This window comes from Archocentrus centrarchus, chromosome 19, assembly GCF_007364275.1.
Source record: "Archocentrus centrarchus isolate MPI-CPG fArcCen1 chromosome 19, fArcCen1, whole genome shotgun sequence".
NCBI lineage: Eukaryota > Metazoa > Chordata > Actinopteri > Cichliformes > Cichlidae > Archocentrus > Archocentrus centrarchus.
The window spans coordinates 5,565,962-5,590,077 of record NC_044364.1 but is presented as its reverse complement, the minus strand read 5'-3'; the positions used below and the strand labels follow the sequence as shown (position 1 = coordinate 5,590,077).

The following is a 24,116-nucleotide window of genomic DNA, read 5'->3' as shown; positions in this document are numbered from 1 at the left end:
CACAACTGCAGGCATGATTTTCATTAAGGTTGTGACAGCACTCAAAGTGATGTACTGTCATTTAACTGGTCCAACATCCGTGTAGGCACACACTAAAATGTTTTATGAAATCCCTGCAATAGCAACACCCTCACGGGCAGTTAACCACACACTCCTTGCTTTTGCTGCCATACTCAAACAGGCCAAAATCTCTTATTTTGTCAAATTAAATATATGCTCTGAATGTGAACTACAGTACATCCAGCTTTGACGCAGCTCCATTACTGAGAAAAGGCATCTAAAGTTAGCTTTAACCTATATTCCTCTTCTGTTTTTCCCTCAATCCATTTAACCTACATTGTGGCCTGGAGAGGCCTACGCTCCAAGTGAAGCACAAGCTTTAATCCCGGCCATTCAAATAACGCCCCAATTACACCAGCGTAATCCCGACCAGCTCTGCCGCTGCTGCAGCCGCCCTTCACTCTTTTGCCTATTAGAGCTGATGCACTCTGTAATCTATAAGCTGCTCTGCCTCCCCCTCATCTGCACTGTCAAGATCAATAACAACACTGATCCACGTGTCGTCATTAACTCCTGTTTTTGACTCGGTTTCCCTTTAAATGCGTCACCACACTGCTGTACGGGGTCTCTCTCAAAATGCTATAATAAACCAGGGGAGGACCCCCCCCCCACACACACACACACACACTAGGACCTCCCACAACACTGAAAACAGCTTTAAAGCACTTTAATGTACCGACAGACCAACTCGTGAATTTGTTGACTAAATATTCTTTTTTTATAAAATTATGCCCAAACTTCACCCACCATGGCTGAAGAAACCTTGACAGACTCCAGCCAAAGACCATCTGAAAACAACCGTGCTTCAAAATATGAATCAAAACAAATAATAACACACCTATGAAGATTACACTTCCAGTGGTAAACACAAGGGATGGAACAAACAGGACTGTGCTAAAGTCAAATCAAATTAAGCTTTTTAATCCAAGCCTGAGTTCCAACATTACAAGTTTTTGTTCCAAAGGTATGAGTCATTATCTAAACATGTGACTCACAGATCAACTGTGTTCCTACTGAATACAACGCTTGGGAAATGTGGACGCACAACTTTTTTTTTTTTTTGCAGGCGGGCCTCTGCGTTCACGATCAGTCCCAAAACCAAGAAAAACAGACAAAGCAGCAATGATTCACAGATTGAGGAGGACCAGCTGCACAGAACAGAGCACCATCAGGCCTTAAAACATCCGTCTGATACGTTTCAACTGTTGTTGAAGTTTTGCCCGCTTTTGACTTTTCCTGCTCTAGAATTCATCATCTGAGCTGAGCAGGAGGGTTTTCTCTGTGTCACCGCGGGCGCTGACAGCACTGTGGGCACGGGAGACGGGCGGAGGCGCCCCCTGCTCCAGCGTGGACTGCTGAGTGTACTGTTGGTAGGCCGGGGAGAAGTTGTGGATGGCGTCCTGGACCATGTCGCCCGGGTTCATCGTCTCCTTCAGGCTGCTGGAGATGCTCTTCATGGGGGCACAGCGGCCTGCAGGAAAGGCAAAACAATGGAGAGTTAGAGGGCAAACGCTGAGGTGAAAAACAGAGAAAGTGAATGCAGGTGAAAAAAGAAAGGAAGGACGGTGTAAACAGAAAATTTAAGGGGGCAAACATTAAGAGAGGGTGGATTTATAATGTTTTAAGCACATACAGATGGAAGGGAAAGGATTGGAGATGAAAGTCAAAAGCAAGTGGAAGGAGGAGTGATTTAAGGTGAGGAGAAAAGGCTGGGAAGAGGAAAAATGTGTTTAAAAAAAAGGAAAAGGGCATCAGTGATTTAGAGGATGTAAATAGAATGAATGAGTGGGGGGGGGGGGGGGGGACCAATTGTACCCGAGCAGTGATGTGATTTAGAGAGGAGACGAGAAAAAGGGGTTCACAGTGATTTAAAGGGAAGTAAGACTGCAGAAAAGGAGAAAGTGAAGGTGGGGGAGGGGGAGGGGGAGGGCTGATTTAGGAAATGTCTGCAAAAGAACTAAAAACTGAATTGAAAGATGAAAAAAAAAAAAAAAAAAAAAAAAGAGTGAGAGAACAAAAACTACTGGCTTAATGCTTCTCATCAAAATCAAAATAGCAACAGTGTGAGAATGCACAAGGGGGGGGGGGGACTGAACATCAGTGTTCAACCTACCAAACTGTCCATATGTAGGAACAGGTCCTTTAGGGTGCAGCAGAGAAGAAAATATTTTTTTGTTTTTTTGTTTTTAAATCAAGAAACAGACAAGTAGAAAATGACACATGGGGAGCATCAAGAGGTGAAAAATAATGGAAAAGACAAAAAAAAAATAGATGAAGTAGCAAAAAAGATGAGAAATACAGGAGCAAATATGCACTGAAACAGAGGAAACCTGAGGTGACAGACCCTTTTAGAATTCTTTTGTAAGACCACAAATGTTGTGCGACACACGCAGTAAACCCGGGTATTTCCTTCTTCCTTCGTTCTCACCTCTTAAATCGAGACTTTTGTCCTTGTAGACTCTGTATGTGAAAGCGTGCCGCAGGGCCAGCGCGGCGAAAAACATCTCGATGCAGATGATGAAGTTCTGGTAACCGGCGGCGACCGTGCCCTCGCCGACGGACACTTCCTCCGAGTTAATCTGAGGGATGGCCCCGCACTTCTCCAGGATGGCCAGCAGCATGCCTGAACAGAAATAATTAGCACAGGATGCTTTCAGTGCACCTGTATTAATAACAAAAATATAATGTGTCTTGTGTAGTGGCCCGCCTACCCTGCCAGAAGGAGAGGAAGATGACTGACTTGACCATAAAAAACTTGAGCATAGGGCTGTAAGGGCTTAGCAGCTCCCTGGTGGCGAAGTAGAAGAGGAAGAGGGCGTACAGCGACAAGCTGACTGAGATGTTGTAGATGATGGTTATATACAGGTAACCGCTGGCAACACTGCAGAGTGGGAAATCAGAAAGAGCAGCATTAATGGTGCTGGTTTTTATTTGTAGGCCATTTTTTGTGGGGTGTGTCCTGATTATCATCTGTTGTTATTGGTGAAAGCTACAATTCCCATTAGAGATTAAAGTTTCAAACTGAACCGATTGAGGGAACAGGTAATGATCAGTCTGGAGCGTTCAATTAATCTAAAAATTAAAGATGTAATCCTCACGTTATGAAAGCTGTGAAACACCTGAAAACACCTACGTTCTCACAAAGAAAACATATAAATCCACCCAAGAGCTAATAGACTTTTAGCCGAACTCCCTCCCATCTGCAGCGCTTACTTAAAGTCTCCGTCCTTGTATTTGCCGTAGGCCTGCAGGATGACGGTGATGACAGCCATGAGCGGTTTGACCACACAGAATTGTAAAGTGGCCTGCTTGCAAAACCGCAGGAAGCCAATGGAGTAGGCCTTTCCTCTCAGACAGCAGGTACCGTACATACAGCTGGACCTGATGGAGCCAAACGCCAGAAATTAACCGCTGATGCAGCAAAAACACAGAGGATACATCAGGGGAAAGGAAAACAAGCAGAGGGATAGCTTAGATTAAAAAAAAAGGCCATGCCAAGTTGAAAACAAACATTGTCAAAAGTGGACCTATTATGGCAGCACCATGGGTGGCTCAGTGGTTAGCACTGTTGCCTCACAGGATGAAGGTCTTTCTGTGTGCAGTCTGCATGTTCAAGAGTTTCACTTCCTGGTTTAATTAAGGTTAATCCATTTGAGAACACAAAAAACAACAACTATTTTTCGACTACATAGTCTCATTCATGGACTTGACTAGAGCAGCTTTGCATCATTCACAGTTCAAAATAATGCATATTTATCTTATACCAGGCCTCGGTGCGGCCACTGTGACTGAAAGAAGCCGTTTCAGGACGACTTTCTTCTGACTGGTTGCTCCTCATAAACAGCAGGAAAAAAAAAAAAAACAAAACATCTGAAATAAAGTATTGACAGTCTGAAGCTTGAGCTTTTAGGGACTTACAGGGATTATCTGTACACACAGACCTGATCAGTTTAAGTTCCTACCACGATAACAGGATATAGAACAGAAAATAAGGAAATGATAATAGACACAGTTTAAAGGTCTTTTAGGAGTTGAACCTTAAGCTGAACTTACTCTATGGGTTTCCCTCTGATCTCGGCCATGATGGCGCTCTCTCCTCCCAAGTATTCATAACACAGACTCAGGAAGTTGTAAATAACAAATGCTGGAGAGACAGAGTGGAAAAAGAGAGTTGATTTGATTGCGACCTCTACATGTGTGATAATTTTTGGTTTGTTATTTCATTGTTACTTGTAGTTGTGTTTCTGGAAAAGCCCTTATCAGGCTTTGGATGGCCACTGCAGGAAACTGATGTTTAAAAAAAAAAACAAAAAAACAAATTCTGGCTTCACTGACACATTCAAGTCTCCACAGCACAAGCCATGATAGTGTGACAGTGAGCAAACACGCACAATACCAGGACACTGAAGGACAGCAGCTAGATGGAAATGAGCCATCATTCAATTGATTTTCTAATTGATTTTTCCTGCCATAACATGTCAAAATGTTGTCCTCTGCGAATAAAGCCTGTTCACTAAAACTGTTAATGTTTTTACGCATATTTGACAATAGATTTAGCTGCATTTGTTGTATATATATATATATATATATATATATATATATATATATATATATACTAACTCAACATTTCACGGCAGCGAGTTCAAACTGTGAGAAAATGGCCTATAATTTTGCAGCAGACTGAAAAAAAAATACAGCAGTAAATCACTCAGTTACTCAGAGACCTCCCAGCAGTCACACAACAACAAACATCACTTCTTGTCACATTTGTTTTAACATGTGAAAGGAAATATAACACACAATCACACTGCGGTCCACTTCAAAAACAACAGCTGACCACACTTGATGCAATCATATGAAGCTATTTTTTATACTTTCAGAGGGTCAATTAGGGATAATAACCCTTAAATAACCCTTAAACATAGCCTTTAGTTCCTTCTTTGGATATGTAATCTTTAATTTTTATTTCTTTCCCTAGCTAACTGAAGTTCACCAGCTGATTCTCTCTCTCCTCTGTGCTGCTTCAGTGAGGTGGTGTTCCATATCAGGAGGCTCATAAAAAAACACAACCGGGCTAATCCTGTTTACCCCCGAGGACCTTCCCGTCCTGTGTGCATACACACACTCTTGCAGGGCCGTGCTTGTGTGCATGCAAAGTAGAACCACTTTCAGATAACTTTTGTAAACTAAATACACAAGACGAAATGGAATTAAACTGAACCAAAACAAAGATGAGGGCAGAGACTGTGCCTGAGTTCACTGTGAAAGTATGAAAATGTGACGTATCCTGGGTGTGCATTGTGCATGTGCAATTGCTGTATCACAACACTGAGGTCTGTGCTGCTGACAGTGATTACAGTACCCCAACTCTCTGCAGTATTGCTGTTACTTCACATTTTCTCACTCTGTTCTGAACTCCACCCAAACTCTCCCACTGCTTTCTGTGCCTGACGTCAGATCAGGTAATAAGATGCCATACGTGCCAAGCACAAAAGCTAGTCCACGGCGCTGAGTGATGAGAACTGGCTGATCTGCTTCCAGCAGCTCTCCTTGTGTCTTCTGTTTACCATTATGTTCTTTCACTTCTCCCCCAAGGACTCCCGCCTGCAGCGCTAGTTGCCACGGTGATACAGTAGGCCTACATACAACGAAAATGGCAGCAGCAAGTTTGCAGCAAATTTGGTTGAGAGAAACTCATTATCTGATGCGGCCAATCTGCTTGATGAGGAAGATTTGTGAGTGAGGTTGCCACGCAACAAGTCGGTCATCCTCGCCGAGGAAAAGATCTGGGCGGGGCTCAGCGGCATTGTAGGAAGGCGAGGGCAGATGCGAAGAGGAGGAGAGATCGGAAAGGCAGTGAATAAGATTTGGACAAGCGTGCGGAGACGGAGGAGGTGAGCAATATGCATGACGACGCAATGTGACGACCATAATGCTTCCTGCCAAAAGCAGAGCCATACATAGAGTTTTCCTTCAGTTCACATTCAAAAGCATGTGACATCATCGGTTCGCCGACACAGGACGTGATGTGCGAGCGAAGTGTCGCAGTGAGCAGATCGTTTCCATCTTTACTGTGACACCTAAACCCAGAGACTGAGGAGGGGTGAACTTCCTTTCACCGTTTCTCACCAATTAATGGCTTTAATAGTCAGGGATCCAAGATGTCGAGCGGGATGCGTTTTGTTTGCGTCACCGTCGACAGAGAAGCCACCAACTCATCATCTTGAACCAAAAAGATTTGTTCCTAAGTCCATTTTTAGTGATCATTAAACTCATCCTGTCTCTACTGTGTTTGGAATCACGTTCCCTCTGGGAGCCAGCTGTCCAAATCCAACCAGGAAATTATGGCAAAAATCAAACAGCTGATATCCCTCTACATGACAATGTATAATTACAGAAAACAGCTGAAATAAACTTAAACAGTTTATTAAAGAAAATAAGTTACTGACAAGATAAGTGTTTATATAACTTATATAACAACTTATCTACCGTTCTTTTATTCAGTGTCTTAAGAAAAAGTTTCTTATCTGCTATTAAACTAAATATACTGCACAGAAAAGGCAGGAATCTAATAAGGGTGAGAGGGTACTTTGCAAAATAAACACTGACTTGTATTGGTGGATAATCTGTTGAGGATGGCAGGGCAGACTATTCATTTCCAGTCTAATCTGACCACAATGTGTTTCAACAACTCAACTGGAAAAGCTGCCTACAAAGATGTGAAAAGGATTTCAATCGGTATGTTCTATTAATGGGACACAAACGGCCCAGTGTGTCATGAGAGCTCAGAGTTTTAGCTTAGATGGATTCTAGGTGGGAATAAAGCTTCTGAGCATGGCACTGAAGTCAGAAACATGTCCTTACCTTCATAGCAGTCTCTGACTGTGTCAAAGTAGACGTAGTACTGGTCATTGGTGAAGAACAGAAGGCTGAGCCAGGAATCAAAGGCATAGATGGGAACGATGAAGAGGATTCGCACAATATGGCGCTGCTCCCTGGGTGAGCTGTAGAAACGCAGGTGCATGTAGATCTGGGGACAGACGGAAGAGACTTTTTAAATACTGACAGATTAAATATGAAAAAATTAGACTTCCTGAAGAAGATCATTCATAGATCACTTCTAGCCTGAAATGTAAGATTCAAAATCAGCATAATAGATTATGTTACATATTCTGTCATCCTCCTTTTTACTGCAATAACTCACAAGCCTTTTTTAATGGGCACAGATTCTTGAGTAGGAATATGAGTGAGCAGAGAGTCTTTACAAGTCAGGCTGGAACAGTTTTTATGAGCATCATAAGAAATAACTGCCGTTACGTGGATGTAGATTCTTCATTTATTGTGAGTCGTCTATCTCGTCTTGTCTGGCAACATCACTGACCTCACGATTAAACACTTCCCCCAAGTTCGACTCACAGGAACGTGTAAGAGAAAAAAAAAAAAACTTTTTTTCTGCCTGATTTTATTCAAGCATTTCATCCAGCACAAGGTTTCACCTTTGTGTATATCCGTGTGTGTCTGTGTGTATTCATGCTCTGTGTCACAAACACCTGCCGCGGGATGTTGCCCAGCAACCCCTGCCTGCCTTTCTCTGGGTCTGAGCATTATCGTGATCACACAACCTGTGCATTAAACAAACACACCTGTCTGTCTTCTTTATGAGCACATACATCAGAAAAGCCAGTCTGCTCCGTCAAACGTCAACACGTGGAATTTCAGCCAAGCAGAAACAATATTAAAAGCAGAACTGAAGACCTGAGGATTTATACTCCTCTCTCTCCTGATGCTAACGGGAAGCAACCAGCAGCCCCTGGGGGTAAGAATTAAGTCAATGTGCAAGTGCCAAAAACTGCAGCTCCCCTGATGCTGTAAAGTGGGACACCTGCTTACAAGCCTAGTATAAAAAATATTTTCTTCTCTATAGTAAATTACCCTTCTTATGAGAACCACTGAGGTGATTTTTTTTTTTTTTTAAACTCACCAATTTAAACTTTAACGAGGCTTCAATTGGTGTGGTCAGTTTGATTGACAGGTGGATGCTAATACAGGCAGCTGTGGTTAGAAACCGTCTTCTAGGTTTGCTAGCTCTCTGCAGCTTGAACCTCTTAATTGTTTTTGCGTAAATAATATACCTGATCCTACCAACATCCATCCAATAAGTCTTTATTCCTGTTTTAGTGAGTGAAATTTTAATATTATTAGTTTGTTACTTAGCGCTAATTAACAGGTAGGTGAGTCTGCACAAAGCCCGTTTACAGTGTCTGGGTGCAGCTTGCTAAACAAGCTTGCTAGCATAGCTGATAATTAAGCACTCCACCCGCTCAACAAAATATGGTCCCTTAAGGCTCCAAAAAAACAAACATGGCAGCAGCTAAAATGTTAAAAATGAGGCTTCACAAGGGAATGGGGAAGGCCACAGTAGCTACATCCATCTTTCACATACAGTCTATGATGGGAAGCAGTTACCTGGTGACAGGTGAGGATCAGCGCAGTCCAGACGAAGAAGCCGGACACAGCCTGCGCTGCTGGAGTCATCAGAAAGATAGGTGAGTCCGAGCTGAGTAGCGGCGCCTCAGGAAGCCATGAAATATTGGGGCCCACTGGGGCTGCTGTGGGTGGGGGGCCAGGTGCGGCAACGAGAGGAGAATCCTCCCCCAGCCTCTCTGAGAGCGGCACATCTCGCCTCCACAGTTTTAACATCTGGAAGTGACACGGATGCTGGTCAGACATTCACATTTCTACATCACACGCTGGACAGAACAAAAGGCATATCAGAGTCACCGAAACTGCACTGTGATGTAATCCATGAAGTATGAAGAGTCAGTTCCACCAGCAATCATCAACCTGGAATATAGATTTCACACTCTGCTATCACGTGTAATGTGTAATCTGTGATAAGAGGCCAATTCAGGATCAACGCAGACAAACTCTAGGTGAAAATGTGTCTTCACTTTGAGCAAAGAATGTGGACTGTTTGTTCACGTACATCCACATTCAACTCTATGGAAAGTAAAGTGAATACCATTTAACTACTGCCAGAAAACAAGCCCAAACATCAGCTATTTAACTCTCTTTTTTTTTTTAAGTTGATAGAAAGTAGCCTGTCAGCTATTATGCATCTGACCTTTTAGGGCTCACTGATCCCTCTTTATATGATAGCTAAATACTGGAGATAAATTCTGAAATGTGTAGGAAAATGCTATTTAAACAGAAAAATTAACAACAAAATGTGACATTCAAAGAGAAATGTTCTCAATTTCTACATTTCTCTGCAACTCAACCACATACTGAAAATAATCCTGATGATATGACTGTGATTTGATTATCCCTGGAGACAATAACAACACAGAACGCGCCTGAAATAGTTTGTTAGAGTATCAAATGCTGTGTGTTGGGGTGCATTTTCTCCATATCTGATCAGTGAGCCAAACAAGAACAGCTTTCAGCCTGAGGAAATACAGGTTGACACGAACAAAAGATTTGACGCAAGCTGCCTTATCGACAGCTCCCGATGATGGGGACAGCTGCTCACTGTCTCCAAGAGGTCACGGTCATGTTCTGGGGGTGTCTGTGCTCTCGCTCGCTGACAGACTGTTGTCGTGTCAGCTTGAGAAGGACAGAGACTGTTGACACAAACAGGGGCAATAAATAAAAACCGATTGTGAGCGAGAGACAGTGAAAGATGCTAACCTTGAGTCTAACTAATCATGCTGTCTGTCAGAGCAGCACAGCAGCCACACAGCACACACGCTGACATAATGACACCCACATACAACAACCCACCTGCCCACACACAGCCCTCCCATTTACTTTCTTAACACTAATTGCATTAAAGTCTAACGACTGAATTTAGTGGGTCGATAAAATGCATTAGGCTGCTTGCAGGTATTTATGTGTGAGACTGAGATGTGTTTGTGTGTGACAACAGGTCATTTGTATTGGTTTGCAGGGGATTAGCATATGTCAACAAGAAGAAGTGGAGACATCAGCAGCCACACAGAATACCAGTGACAGTGAAATGATGCTGTGCTGAAGCAAACGGGCATCTTTGTGTTTCATTTGAAAGGGAAAAAAAAAAAGGGCAGTCTGTGTAGTCTCTTTCACTCACTCACTCACACACACACACACACACACACAGGCATAATATGGAGAGGCAGGAGGTCAGGAAAAAGCAACAGATGGAAAGGGTAATGGGGGGGCAGACAGGGCGTGTTTATAAACAGTTACTTCAAAAAGTCACTGAAAAAATATGGGTGCTTTTGCCTTTCTATTACTCCAGTAATAATTTTTATTCTGCTGTGATTTATTCAATCTACTGTGGGTACAGCTGCTTGAATAATGACGATAAGATATAGAAAATAGTAAGATTTAAAAACGCTCACCTTTGCTAAACGTTAGCGACAACAATCCACAGCTGAATTTGCCTGAAACAGACAGACTGAAACAGACAGACACTTTTATCATTCAAGTAATTAAGTAACGGTACAAGTTCTTCTGGTTTGTTTTAGAGACTAGACTCACCCGGTGCTTTAATATCCTCCGTAGCTCCGTCACACAAACTCTTCGGCTAGAAATAGCCCAGAAACGGCCTTAATTCCTTCTCAAAGCCGCACCGTTGCTCCCCGGACATCCATGTTGAGTCGTAGGCGGACCGCCCCGTTAACACCTCGGCGTCTCACCCCAAAAACTCTCCTCTAAAGTTTCTCTGTCATGTTATGCGACTTCTACTCTATCTTTTTGTTGCTTCTGTCCATTTATAACACCTAATCCCAACTAGTTTTGTCGGTGTTTCAGGAGCTAAAGCGGTAAAGTCTGCTACTCTTCCCCGGGTCTCCCGTCTCCAGTTCGCCGCAGCTCCAGACCGACTCCTGTCGGATTAACTGCAGATCACACAGTCCCGCCTACTTGGCGAGGACGAGTTGGCTCGGCCAATCACGTACCGACTACCATTAACGACCCGGAGATGGGCGTGGTTTGTCTTCTCATCACTGAGTTTGCGCGGTTCTATTCTTGGTCCGGAGTGGGTGATGTACACACAAAGGTGTTCCCACACTCTCAGTGAATGATTCATTATTTGTTTACAGCTTCCTGTCCAAACTGTGTAGTCAGTGTGTGGGGAACGGATGCCGTATAACAACTTAATTTGACTCTTTTAGTGACTTTCAAGACTGCTCTGTAGATCTCTGTATACTTTTCATAACAGGAAAAACACAGGTCCAACTACATGAATGATGGCTAGGCGCCATTTAAATGCAAGACTCAGCATTGTTAGAAAACACCATTTATAATGCAAGTTTCTTTCATTTAGCAAGACAACAAATTTCATTGTATGTGTCACATGCTCTGGCATCCATGGTGTTGAGTCTGAAGTGAGGAGCAGTCAGAAGAGCAGCTGAAGCTGACTGGAGGGCACAGAGGAAGACGCGGGAGTGCCAAGTCACTGAGAGCTTTGAAAGTGAGGAGCAGGAATTTGATTTAAATATTTTGAGGAATGGGGAGCCAGTGAAGCTGGGTGAGAACAGATGTAATATGGTCAGTAGACTTGGTGTGGGTGATGACTCTTGCTGCAGAGTTCTGTACCAACTGGACCCGATTAAGGAGACCAGAGATAATTCCATTACAGTAAATGACAGGGGACCAGGGCATGAACCAGGACTTGTGTGCTGTGTTGAGAAAATAAAGGGCATAGTCTAGAAACGTTAGGCTGAATGTGAGACATTGTCCAAGATGACTCCAAGACTTTTCACACTGTGGGAAGTGTGGACCTGACAACCATCTACAGAGACAACAAAAAGGGTATATTTTGGAAAGTAAGTCCTTTGATCTAGTAAAGATAACTTCACTTTTATTGCCACTAAGTTTGAGTTGATTGACTGTCATCCAAGTGGTGATGACCTGTAGGTAGGAGGTGTGGATAGGAGGGGGAAGAGAGGTTCTGGGATTTGTAGGAAAATAGAGCTCTCTGTTGTTGGTGTAAAAATTAAGCTGTATACCAGAATGATGGAAGATATTTCTGAGATAAACACTGATCCACGAGGGACACCATGTGTGACTGAGGTTGATGGGGAGCGGACAGTCTTGCCTTGAACACACTGTTTCCTGTCAGGTAGGTTATAACTGCTGTGTCCTTAATTCCAATGTTAGCCAGTTGATCTAACAGAAGAAGATGGGAAATGGTGTCAAAAGCAGTACTAAAGTCAAGGAGGATGAGGGTGGTGAGAAGGCCAGCGAGGATGCGAGGAGGAGGTCGCTGGTGATTTTAACAAGAGCTGTTTGGGTACAGCACAGGATGTACCCTACCTCTCACACTGTGACAGCTAGGATAGCTGGAATGGATAAGTGCTTATGAAAATGGATGGGAAAAAGAATGATAGAAATTGATATTTCTGCTGCAAACTGACAGAGTTATCTTATTAAGAAAAAAAGAAAATATAAACAGTGTTACCCAAAAGTGTAAGACCATTGTGGGGAAGTGCTTCTAGTTTGAATTTCTGTTGAATTTAGCAAAAACAGGTGATAATATTAAAGTTAAATCTGTGAGAAAAGAACATTAACTTCAGTATATTTATTGTGTATTCCTTTTAATTGAATGATACATTTGTGTACAACCTGATAACATGTTATCCCAACATGGTCAAACAAAAAAATGAAATGCCCAGTGGCACTAAGGTCAGGTGGCTGTGGGGGAAAGTCCATGGCAGTCAGCACTCCCTGGTCTATTTTGGTCTTTTGCAAAGCTTTGAAGCGTGTTTGAACTCAAACGCTGAAACCAGAGAGTGGAACATATCTCTGAAGAACCGTGTGCTACCACTTCTTGGTCAGGGTGGAGTCTATTGGGTATGAGATGGAATATGTATAGAAAGAGCTCCCCACTGGGAAGAAGGCTGGAAGCCCAGCCAAGGAAGTCTGAGAGGATGTTAGTCAACTATCAGTGGTGCAGAAAAACATCATAAAGGACAAGGTTTGGATGGATAAGAAGTGCAAAATGTTCATAACTGAGGATTTAGAAATGGCTCGCAGCTCTGGTACTAGAAGAGATAAACCAGACAAGCAGAGCTTGTCTTGTTCTCCAAAGACACATCCAGGGTGTACTCCCAGCCGACAGGACAGAACCCCTAGAGCCGAGGCATTCGGGAGAAAGAGGCATCACATAACGTCAGCACCAAGTGGCTGTTGGGCCTAACAGCAACCAAGATCCAGTCAACGTCACAAAGGCAGACATCCAACAATGAGTATCAGGCATGAAGAGCTGGACAGCACCAGGACCTGACATGATCCACGCCTACTAGCTAACTAGATGCTGACTGCACTCCATGAGCACCTGACAGAGCAAATATGTGAGCCGCTAAAAACAGGTGCCCACCCAGACTGGCTTAACACAGGGCGGGACAATCCTGATTATGAAAGATCACCACAACCTTCAAACTACCGGCCGATTATCTGCCTCTCCAACAACATGTAAGTTCCTCTTAGGCATCATAGTATCCAAGCTGAGTAGGCACATGAGCAAAGCTCAGAAGAGCATTGAGAACAACACCAGATGGTTCATGTGCCTATCTTTGGTACTTAACATTATGAGGGATCAAAAATGCTGGAAAAAAAAAGATAATTACATTTTCACCCACCCTTAAGTACTTCAGTGGCTTGTAGCTTAGACAATTTTTTTGAACAGCATGAAGGTAAAATTTTGCATGACTTCATTAGATATGTTAACGTTACTGATTCTGAGGTGACCGAAAACAAAGAAAAGCTTAATATTTCCCCTTTAAGTGTGATTTTTGTCCAAAAAATAATGCAGTATCTAAAATATTTTGTCTTTATTTTACATGCCACAACTTTTAATTGTTTCCAAATGTTTGATTATTTCCAGGTTTACATGAAAGTATAACTGATTTTTGAGTTGGTCTTTTTTTCTGATGCCACTATATATTTTTCTAACTTGTCACAGGATTTTTGACTCAATATGGGAGGTTTCTTTTCATTTATTTTTAATGTTATTCAACAGATTTTCTTATTTATTTATTGTTATTTAACAGAGTTGGTAGTGTGCTTCCTGTTTTCCTTTGTTGGATCCTATTTTTTAAGGACATGACTTTCAGATACTGTTCGTCTGTAGATAGGTTTTTAGGCCTGCCACATTTTTCCTTCGATTTTTAAAGCCAAGCTGCACCCCATGCTGAGATAAGCCAAGTTTTCAGCTCTTTGGGAATCACCTTGCTGGAGCAAAAATACAGTTTTATGCCTGTCAAACTATGTTAGCTTTGGCACGTTTCAGAGATTCAAGTAAAATAAATGGAACAGATTTTGTTTTTGTGACAGGCTGTGAGTAACAAAGTGTCTAAAGATACGATTTAAAATGGGCTCTGCTATATAGACACAACACTGGTTCATCTCTTGAGTTAGAAATATATATTACAAATAAATAAAAATGTAGCCAGTGTCCAAAGAAAAACTTTGAAAGACCTTCAGAAAGATTAGCGAAGTACTGCTCAATGGCTCCTTGGAAGGAAAATATAAAGAAGCGAGGGGTGGTTCAAGAATTTTGCACAGCACTGTACACAAATGTATCTTGAAATAAATTCTGAATATGACTCAAGTAAAACATATCATTAGAAGTTTGTATAAGGTGTGTATATTTTTTATTGAATCAGAAAATATACACAAATATCGTGTTAATAAAGTCGAAGCATGGTAAAGAAATGTACAGGACGTCAGTCATCATCCCCTATTCAGAGACATTCATCCATCCATCCTGGCAGGCCTGGGCCAAAATACCGATCAGCACGTCTTCGGATATTATAAGAAGAACCTTTCTGTCATAGCCTGCCACAGTGGAAACCAAAACAGACACTTGTGGCAGACTCCAAAGGTTTTCGGTAAAGTTTCACTTTCTGTCCCAGGTGTGTCAGGAGGTAATCTATCCAGCTCCATCTTTAAACAATCTGTCACATTCTGGCAAAGGGTATGTACACATTTTACATGTCATATAAAATGGAACAAATGCAAAAGTAAATAAAAATACAAATGTAACACCAGACTTGCTCACCACCAAGATCTTATAACTTTCTCAAGTCTTTTCATACCTGGAGTTACAAGCTGGACTAAGGCTTTAACATATCATACAATCCTCATTATATCCTGTTCTCTGCTTGTGGCAGTCTTTTTTCACTTTTTACATTCAGTGAGCATGTTTTCAGCCTTACTTCAGTAAAACTAACAAATGCACTGAAAAATAGGAACTCTTAACAGGTTTTCCCTCTTCTATCATTTCTTTCCTCGGGGTCTCTAAAGCAAAGCTGAAGCCAAAACTAACAATTAGGACGACAACACGGACGGACACGTTTACTGACAAAGAGCAGCCTCACTCCCATCCATAAATTCACATTTATTCTCTTCTTCTGATCCTCTCCTGGGTCCACATTAAAGCATCCTCCTGACTCATCTCTTATAGGCCTGGATACACTTTTGTTTTGCACTTGTCTCCATGTTTTTTTTTCTTTTTTAGATATTTATTTATAATAAAGAATACCACAAGCAGCAGATGTAGCTCTCAAACATTAGCAGATTGATAGTTGTTTATGTGATCACAGGTGTAATCCACAAAATAATTGGCTTAGTCCATTTTGTGCACTTTGATGTTTTATTTTATGTGAGTTGAGCCTCTGAATTGACTGAGTCGTCCCCGTCCGGCTCCATTCTGAAAAGCAGTATCAAACAGTTCCAGCCTAGAGTTTTGTTTGTCTCACTGGTTTTCCAACATCTCAGCAAGCTTTAACACTGGGCATGCTCACACCGCATACTGACAGACACACGGACACCCTCGATCCCCCTTTAAGGGCTTGCAATGCCGCCTCCTCCTCTTCTCCTCCTGCACTCACTCATGTTTTCATTCATCCATTTGAAAAGTAAGGGGTATTTGATACCCTGCAGCTGCTGAACCGCAAGAGACAAAAAAGGAAAGAAAACAAGGCAGGGAAATGTTAGTCTTCTATTTCATTAAACAATCAAATTTTCAGCTTATTTACTCTGCGATGTTTAATGCATTCACATTTGTGTCACTAAAATTTTTTTCTTTTTCTGCAAACTTAGTTAAACTGTAGCCAACCATCTTTAGACTCCAACATGAACTGCCTGCTCAGTGTTGTTGTACTGCACTACTACCATCCATCCATCCACCCACTACTACTACTACTACTACCACTACTACTAAAATTCAGTTTAGAGTAAGTACATTAAATCTGCTTTGCAACATTTTAATTTGAAAAGAAATTTCATAAGAAATGTCTTATGTTAGCCTTTCCTGTATTTATAAAGCAAGTGGAAGTAAAAATGGGACAGCAGAGTGTACAACACCTTTAAATTAAAGCTGTTGCATAACAATTATAGCTCGAGAGCAAGGATTGTTTTTTCAACAAATGAAACATTGTCTGTGTGGGTATGTGTCAGACATGTCCTCACCTGTCACTGACCTGCAGGCCAAGGAGAAGATAATCACTTTGCCAGATGTTCAAATGGCACACTGACCTGAGTAAGGAAGCACAGTGAGAGGATTAAAACAAAGCAAAAGTAAAAAAATTAAGAAAAGACCCTTTCAGTGCCTAATCATGCGAGCCCTCTTCATGCTTGGTTTAAGCACACGGCCTTAGAAAAGGTTTGGATCATTTTATTCACTGCAGTAATCAAAGGACACTCACTGAACAGGACTGGAGTGTCCACTTATTACCTGTCAGGATCATAGGATAACCTGGATAATAAACACTGTTTGTGCTTAGTGGGGTTCTTCAGGAAGTCTGCTGTCACTACTACAGGATGCAGGCATGAACTCTCAATAAAAAAAATCAGTACTGAGGAGAGGCCTTGGAGGACTATTCTGCCTTTCGTATCATATCTGACTTTAACAAAAACTTTTCATATTCAAGTCTTGGGGGTAATTATAAGTAGATTAACGTGACTATTTTCCCAACTCTAGTATTTCAAATATAGTATGTTAGTTCAAAGTGGCAAGCATAATAGAAAATTCAGTAATCCAAGGTAGTACAAATCCTTCTTAGCCATTTTTCCACCAAAAAGAACAAATAAACAAAATTACTGCTACATAAGAGCAGAGAGTAACATCTGCTGCAGTTTATTTATGGTCGAGTTTCATAAAGTTCATATTAAGAGCCTTGCTGTGCATGGGTGCTAAACATGCTCACACAGATGATGTTGATATGATGATGCTAAACGTAACAAGTACTGTTCACCATCTTAGTTTAGCGTACTATCATGTGCACTGTAGTATGGGAAGACTGAATATTCATCACTCGTCCTGAGTGTGTAGACCAACATTGGGCCAACCTTCCTACCTGTGATGCAGTGATGCGTGATTGGTCGAGGCGTGCAGTGAGATCGGAGGAGGAGACGTTCGCCGGGGCCCCGCGATGAAGCCTCATGGCCACCTTCCTCTCTCGCTCGGCGCGCTCTGCTCTCCCAGCCTGAGGAGAGCGATTACCTGCGCGGACATGGAAAAACACACATACAGGAAGTGAAAAGCCTAACTCTCTTACTGGTGCACAACATCCAAAAGAAAGCAACGTCCTAACCTGACTGCTGGACCCCACGTGTCGCTGGGTTAGAAGGAGCCGCATCTGCCTCGTTCCTCACTCTGTTGGCTGCAGAAGGGTTTGGACCCGGCGGCAAAGCTCGACCTCCCGCTCCTCTTTGGCCTCCTCCTGCTCTTTCCTCTCCATCTTTTCCCTCCCTCCTCTCCCTCTCTCCATCTTCTGTTGTCCTGCTGGCCCCCTGAGATACAAAGGAAAAACACAATGTGAAAGTCTGCTAGAACGGGATAAACCCGCCACGTCCAAGCTTGACACGCACAAACTTTAGCATGTTCCAGTCAAAGACATAGTCGTAGGAGAAGCCTTGTCTGTGGAAAAGGTTCCTGAAGAGCTGCCTTAGATAAGAGTAGTCTGGCTTGTCATCGAACCGTAGGGAGCGACACAGGTTCAGGTAAGTAGAGAACTCAGCTGGGAAACACAGGAGACAGAAGAGAATTTAAACTACAGACAGATGACCAGAAACAGAAAAACTGCAAGTCCCCTCTTTACTGCAGTCAGAATACCCCTCTAATAATTACTCACATGGGTAACCTTTGCACAGCACCTCAATAGGGGTGGACATTTTCTTCTCACTGATGCGTTCATATTTCTGCCGCTTGGTGGCAGCCTTGAGTCCCTGCCATGGCAGAGAGCCCAGGTTGAAGTACATGAGAACGTAGCCCAGAGACTCCAGGTCATCACGTCTCGACTGCTCTGTGGAGAAAAACACAGAACAAGGGGAAAAAAGGGAGAAGAGAATGAAATAGCAGGAAATGTAAGGCAAAGAAAGAGAAAGCTACAGCTCAGAGAATCCTGTCGCGACCAATGAAAATTACGCTATTCTGTGAACAGAAAAATAACAATGGGGTTGGCAGAACACAGACAATTAGAGAGATATATGAGCCATCTCTGTTTGTGAGTTGCCTTACCAATGCCCAGATGAGTGTTGATGGAGGCGTAGCGGGCGGTGCCGGTTAGATTTTTATTCTCACGGTAAGGGATGTGCTGGTGTGTTCGGGCGTCACGGTACTTCTTGGCCAGGCCAAAGTCAATGATGTAGACCAGGTTGCCCTTCTTCCCGAGCCCCATGAGGAAGTTATCAGGCTTCACGTCTCTGTGGATGAAGTTCTTGGAGTGGATGTACTCAATCCTGCTGATCTGGAGCAGAGAGAAAGGGAAAGGGGGGCACTGGTGATCTTTGCATGTTGTAGCACAGTAACAGCAAAATGTCCTTTTATAAAAGTAAGCAGCAGGTTTTTCAGGTTTAGCCCAAAGACCATATGTAAAAGATGGACGCAGACACACTGATGAGAAATTGAAACAATGCAGATTATGTAAAAGCATTATCAATTTGGACATTTCTTGTCCAGTCATTTACAATATCTTAAATATAAGTGTCTTTGAATGCAACAAAAAGGAGATTTAAAAAAGGGTGTGCTGTATCTATACCGCATGGAAACATAAAACATCGAGCAGTTAATCCTTCTCACATAATTAGTTAGCTCTACTGGTCTTAACTGCTAGGGCCGCGACTCCATGAGCCACTTTATGTTCTCGGTGTTATAGAGGGTTTGATCTGGAACTGAAAGTCAGTTTTAAAGTCTCATTGGCTGGTGAAATAATAGTTGAGTCATCGGTACTGATCAATAACCCTGTCAGCGTTTCTGCAGATATATAGAGGTCATTTTATGTTACTGGGGCAGAGGAAGTTATTATTAGAGGAGAGGAGAGGAGAGGAGAGGAGAGGAGAGGAGAGGAGAGGAGAGGAGAGGCAAATAAAAGATCCTACGGGCCGACCTCTGAAACAAGGATTAGACTGCCCTATGTCCTAGATTCGAAATAAAGGGAGACACTTTGTCTCAAGTCAGAAAACAAGTTTCATCGGTTTAGATGGGAATTCTTCACAGATTTTAAATGATCCATTTAGTTCCGGCCTTAAAATAGCAACAACATTTTATTACATTTTCTGTAACTTCCTAAACTTTAGTGTATCATGTGCAAGCGAAGGTGAAATTTGTGACAGCTGTGGAGCTAAGTAAGCTAAAAGGTTTTGCATTTGTCAGCTTTTGGGTCTTGATTGTTTTATAAATACTTAATAAAATTCTGATGAAACACACAGGAGCTCTCTCATGAGCTCTTAAAGTGATTAGATGAGCTATTATGTTATAGAGGACTGCAGTCAGTGAGTCTGTCTCACCATCTGGTCTGCTAGCAGCAGGACTGTCTTCAGACTGAACTTGCGGGAGCAGAAGTTGAACAGGTCCTCCAGACTGGGACCCAGCAGCTCCATTACCATAACGTTGTAGTCGCCTTCCGCTCCACACCACTTGATGGATGGGATTCCCACTGTTGTGTGGAGAGGAACGGAAATGAGCCGATCAGGTAACAGAGCAGTTTACAATAACAAAAGATTCAGGTTTAAATTCAGCACTTAAATTCAACTCCCACCCATTTATCTCTATACATTTTAGACAGTAACTGTTGTCTGCACATCAATCAAGTCTCACATTATGTATCTTATGTCCATCATTCTGTTATCACCAACATTGTACAGCCTAGTCTCTGGAGCTTGCAAAAAGCTAATTGTACAGCCTAGTGCAGCAGAATGATCATTGCTCCCAATGACCCCAAAATGACTTAAATGCTCATTAATTCCAGTTAAAGATGCATTTCAGGGACCCTGAAAGGAGTTCAAATGCCTTTAGATGTAGTGAAATATCTTTCAAATGCCTTTTTAAACAGCTGCAATCAATGTTAACAGCCCTCTGTAGCCCTAAATACTCCTTAGTGAGCTTAAAACTATTCAGCACCTCTCAGCAAACCAATAGTAAAGCTACCAAAGAGACCCTGAAATATTTCTCAATAGGTCTCACCTCCACCCTGCATCATTTTGTAGAATTTGCTCTCGATGTGGAGCTGTGGATGTTTGGTCTTCACACATTCCAGCTTGATGGCTACTTCCTCTCCTGTAGCAATGTTTGAACCTGATGGAAGAAACAGATGATAGAAAGTCTGGTGAAAATCAGGAGATATTTAGTCTACAAAAAAAAAAAACCAAAAATGTGAGAGCAAGCGGTGCTATTTTCCTAGATACTCACCGAGATAAATATCTCCAAAGGATCCGCTCCCTATCTTCCTCCCAAGGCGGTACTTGTTCCCCACCCTCAACTCCATGGCTCCTGAGCTTTTCAACTCGCTGAAGGGTTCGACAAAAATACCGGTGATCAATAGAATGACAGGACGCTACGGTGAAAAGCTGCAAACTTTAAAGTGAAGGCCTTGGGCTGCTGTATCATGAAGGAAAATAGAACTGTAAGCTTGAGCACAGTGAAAATTAACTGAGCCAGTACAGTGACGTAGCGCAGCCTGAGTTGAGTCACTGGAACTGGAAGGGAAACTGTGGCTCACATGTGGCTAAACCGTCAAATGAAGGAAAACGCTTCTAAAAAGACATGACCTAATGAAACACTCCTGCTCCTGACATCAGTGGAGGATGTGATTATAAATTCCCCACAACAATGTAGGCCAATAAAGTATTTATAAACTGCATGGAGAAAAGGTGAAAGCAAAGAAGAACAGAGCATGTAGTTGTATAACATGATTTATTGGGGGGAGGGGGGGGGGGGGGGGGGATCAGCATCTCACACACTCTTCCCAAAGCACTTCAAAGGAGTCTGGTCCTGTGTACAACTGATTTGCATAAAGTTCCAATTTCTCACTGGAGTCCCCTGACAAAATTTGAATGAGTCATGTTTTTCTCATCCTGCTCCTATCTGTCTGCACAGCCATGAAATAAGGACTTCAAAGTACGAGATGATGGAGGGGTTTTTGACAAAGGTTATGCTTTTACAAGCCAGCTTGACATTGCATTAATCGCTGAGTAAGTCTGTTTTTCTTTCTTTTTTTTTTTTTTTTTGTTTTTTTCAGTCCTGGCTGCATTGGAGCCCTACATCCACATATGCTGTGCAGGGGGAGATAAAGCAGAGCAACCCACTGCTGCACACTGCCAAACCCTTTACACCAGGTTTCTCAAGCTCTTTTTCTCTCGCAGCCTCCAAACGCTGCTGCTGTACTGCCAGTGTTACAAAACTGGGACCCACTATTGCAGCAAAAGACTGCAAAACCAGGCGAGACGTGGTATTTTCACGGAGCATGCAGTTGCCCCAGATATCACAAGAGTGCAAATGAGGAAGGTGGTGCATGCAAAAACAAGCAAACAAAACAAAACAAAAAGAAAACACAGAAACATACGGTTCACCTATGGCTGGCCATCAGATGTGGTAATAATTCCCCATAACCGCACCCTCCATACAGGACCTCTGATCAAGCGCACCCCCCACCCCCCACGACTATTTGGACTCTGTTTGGCTAACCCAAACCACCCCCAGCCCCATCTCACACACACAGACACCCTAACTAGCCAACATACACTCCCCCCACCACCACCCCTACATTTCCTCACCGGCTTCGTGGTCGTCCGTCGTCTCACTCAGGACCCTGGACAGCGACGTACCGACGCGGCTTCGGACGGCTCATAACCTCGGAGATGCGTGACCCGAACCCCGGTCCCGAAAAAAAGAAATAACATAAAAAGGTAATCCGAAACGGCCCCGTGGGAGATGCGACTCTGGGAAGCTTCGTAGTGTCACGTTTATTTAATGGAAAAACCCTGAAACTAGACACTGAGGTCCTTCGCTCCCTCTCTCTCCTGGCTGCTCCTCTCTGTCTCCCCCTCACACCCAGCCCTCCCTCACTTTACACCATTGACAATATCAATGATGTCATGCACAGACTTGCAGATACCCGGATTGTCTTAAAGCAGAAGCGCTGCTAAGGGCCGCTGCTGCTGTTTGCAGGCATGAATGAAGCGCCCTGATGCCACCAGCAGCATTCCGACCCCTCACTCATGGCTGTCACTCACCAGACTCTAAAATAGAGTCTAATGTATTAGTAAAAGATAATTAGCGCCATACCTCTGCTGTAGTAAGCCACTGTATGTGTCTCTGGACGGAGGACCGAAGCTGCCAGAATAAAAAAAGCAAAAGGAAGGACCGGATTAAGTAAATAAACAAGCAACTATGACATTAAATGCACCAAAATATTAAAAGTAAACGTTTAAAAGGGACATTTCCGTTTTAATTAGCTTATATTATTAATTTTTCTATTAACTGCTCAATTTATTTATTTACTTTTTTAAAGTATCTATTTATTAAGTATCTAATCAACCAGTCACATTACAGCAACTTAATGCATTAGGCATGCAGATCTGGTCAAGATGGCCTGTTAGAGTTCAAATCGAGCCTCAAAATGTGGAAGAAAGGTGATTTAAGTGACTTTGGCGCCAGATGGGCTGGTCTGAGTGTTTCAGAAACTAATGATCTGCTGGGATTTCCCCGCACAACTATCTCTAGAGTTTACAGAAAATTGCTGAAAAAGAGGAAATATCCAATGAGCAGCAGTTTTCTGGGTGAAAAAATCTTGTTGATGTCAGAGGTGAATGGCCAGCCTGCACTGAGCTGATAGGATAGTTAAGAACAGGACACTGAGGCTATAATTCACACGAGCTAACCAAAATTGGACAAAAGAAGTCTGGAAAAACAGCTGGTCTGATGAGTCTAGATTTCTGCTTCAAAATTTACTCAGAATTTAGTGTAAACACAAAATATCAATCTATCCTGCCTTGTATCACGGTTCAGGCTGCTGGTGGTGGTGTAATGGTGTGAAGGATATTTTCTTGGCACACTTTGGGCACCTCAGAACCAACTGAGCATTGTTTAAACACTTGAACCTACCTGAGTATTGTTGCTGACCACATCCATCCCTTTATGACCAGTGTACCCATCTCAAATCAAGACAAACTTGTTTCTTGAACATGACAATGAGTTCACTGTACTCAGATGGCCTCCACAGTCACCAGATCTTAATCTAGTAGAGCACCTTTGGGATGTGGTTGGGAGATTTCCATCATAGATGTGCAGCTGGCAACGACTGTGAGATGCTGTCATGTCAATTTGGCCCAAAATCGCTGATATTTCTAGCAACTGGTTGAATCTGTGCCACAAAGAGTTAAGGCAGTTCTGAAGGCAAAAGTGACTCTGTACTAGTGATGTGTAACTAATAAAAGTGTCCACTGAGTGTATGTGACCATCTATAGGCCTTAAAAATACCATGCATGTTTTCATAGAATTTTGGATCATTTAGCATTCTCTATTAAAACAAAAATGACTATAAATAAAAATATATTTTAAAAAATAGTATAAAATAATCATGATCTAGCAGGTTGTTGAATAACAGCCCAGTGAAGCACTTTTACAGAAGTGTCGTGCCACCGTGAACATGACCTTTCACCCTTATATATAAAAACGTCAGCACTTTTATCCTATTAGACATTTGAATGACGTCTTACCATAATTAGCGTATTATGGCCAAAAATGTGTTTTGTGAGGTCACAGTGATCATGACCTTTATTTAAAATTA

The 24,116-nt window shown here is 42.5% G+C and overlaps 2 protein-coding genes across 6 annotated transcripts; both read right to left on the bottom strand.

Annotated features, from left to right (window-relative positions):
- Window positions 1–1,245: 1,245 nt before the first annotated feature.
- On the bottom strand, window positions 1,246–10,941 carry tmem184ba (transmembrane protein 184ba). 3 transcript variants are annotated; one of them, XM_030754860.1, is made up of 10 exons: window positions 10,582–10,941; window positions 10,443–10,498; window positions 8,527–8,760; window positions 6,925–7,090; window positions 4,114–4,204; window positions 3,274–3,441; window positions 2,772–2,941; window positions 2,489–2,683; window positions 2,174–2,200; window positions 1,246–1,531 (listed from the first exon to the last, which is right to left on the bottom strand). In XM_030754860.1, exons 3-10 carry the CDS (start codon window positions 8,758–8,760, stop codon window positions 1,302–1,304), a joined length of 1,281 nt encoding a protein of 426 aa, XP_030610720.1. In that variant the 5' UTR covers window positions 10,443–10,498; window positions 10,582–10,941; the 3' UTR covers window positions 1,246–1,301. The 3 variants fall into 3 exon arrangements, with proteins under 3 accessions (XP_030610720.1, XP_030610721.1, XP_030610719.1); XM_030754861.1 differs by lacking the exon at window positions 2,174–2,200; XM_030754859.1 differs by lacking the exons at window positions 10,443–10,498; window positions 10,582–10,941 and having other exon boundaries at window positions 8,527–8,790.
- Window positions 10,942–15,557: 4,616 nt separating this feature from the next.
- Window positions 15,558–22,357, bottom strand: csnk1e (casein kinase 1, epsilon). Of its 3 annotated transcripts, none has more exons than XM_030755253.1 (10): window positions 20,738–20,813; window positions 20,513–20,623; window positions 19,837–19,985; window positions 18,569–18,797; window positions 18,183–18,353; window positions 17,920–18,068; window positions 17,643–17,841; window positions 17,406–17,551; window positions 16,519–16,584; window positions 15,558–15,993 (listed from the first exon to the last, which is right to left on the bottom strand). In XM_030755253.1, the coding sequence occupies exons 1-9, from the start codon at window positions 20,811–20,813 to the stop codon at window positions 16,552–16,554; spliced, it is 1,263 nt and encodes a 420-aa protein (XP_030611113.1). In that variant the 3' UTR covers window positions 15,558–15,993; window positions 16,519–16,551. The 3 variants fall into 3 exon arrangements, with proteins under 3 accessions (XP_030611113.1, XP_030611114.1, XP_030611112.1); XM_030755254.1 differs by having other exon boundaries at window positions 15,558–15,990; XM_030755252.1 differs by lacking the exon at window positions 15,558–15,993 and adding an exon at window positions 22,102–22,357 and having other exon boundaries at window positions 16,552–16,584; window positions 20,738–20,835.
- Between the last annotated feature and the right edge of the window lie 1,759 nt (window positions 22,358–24,116).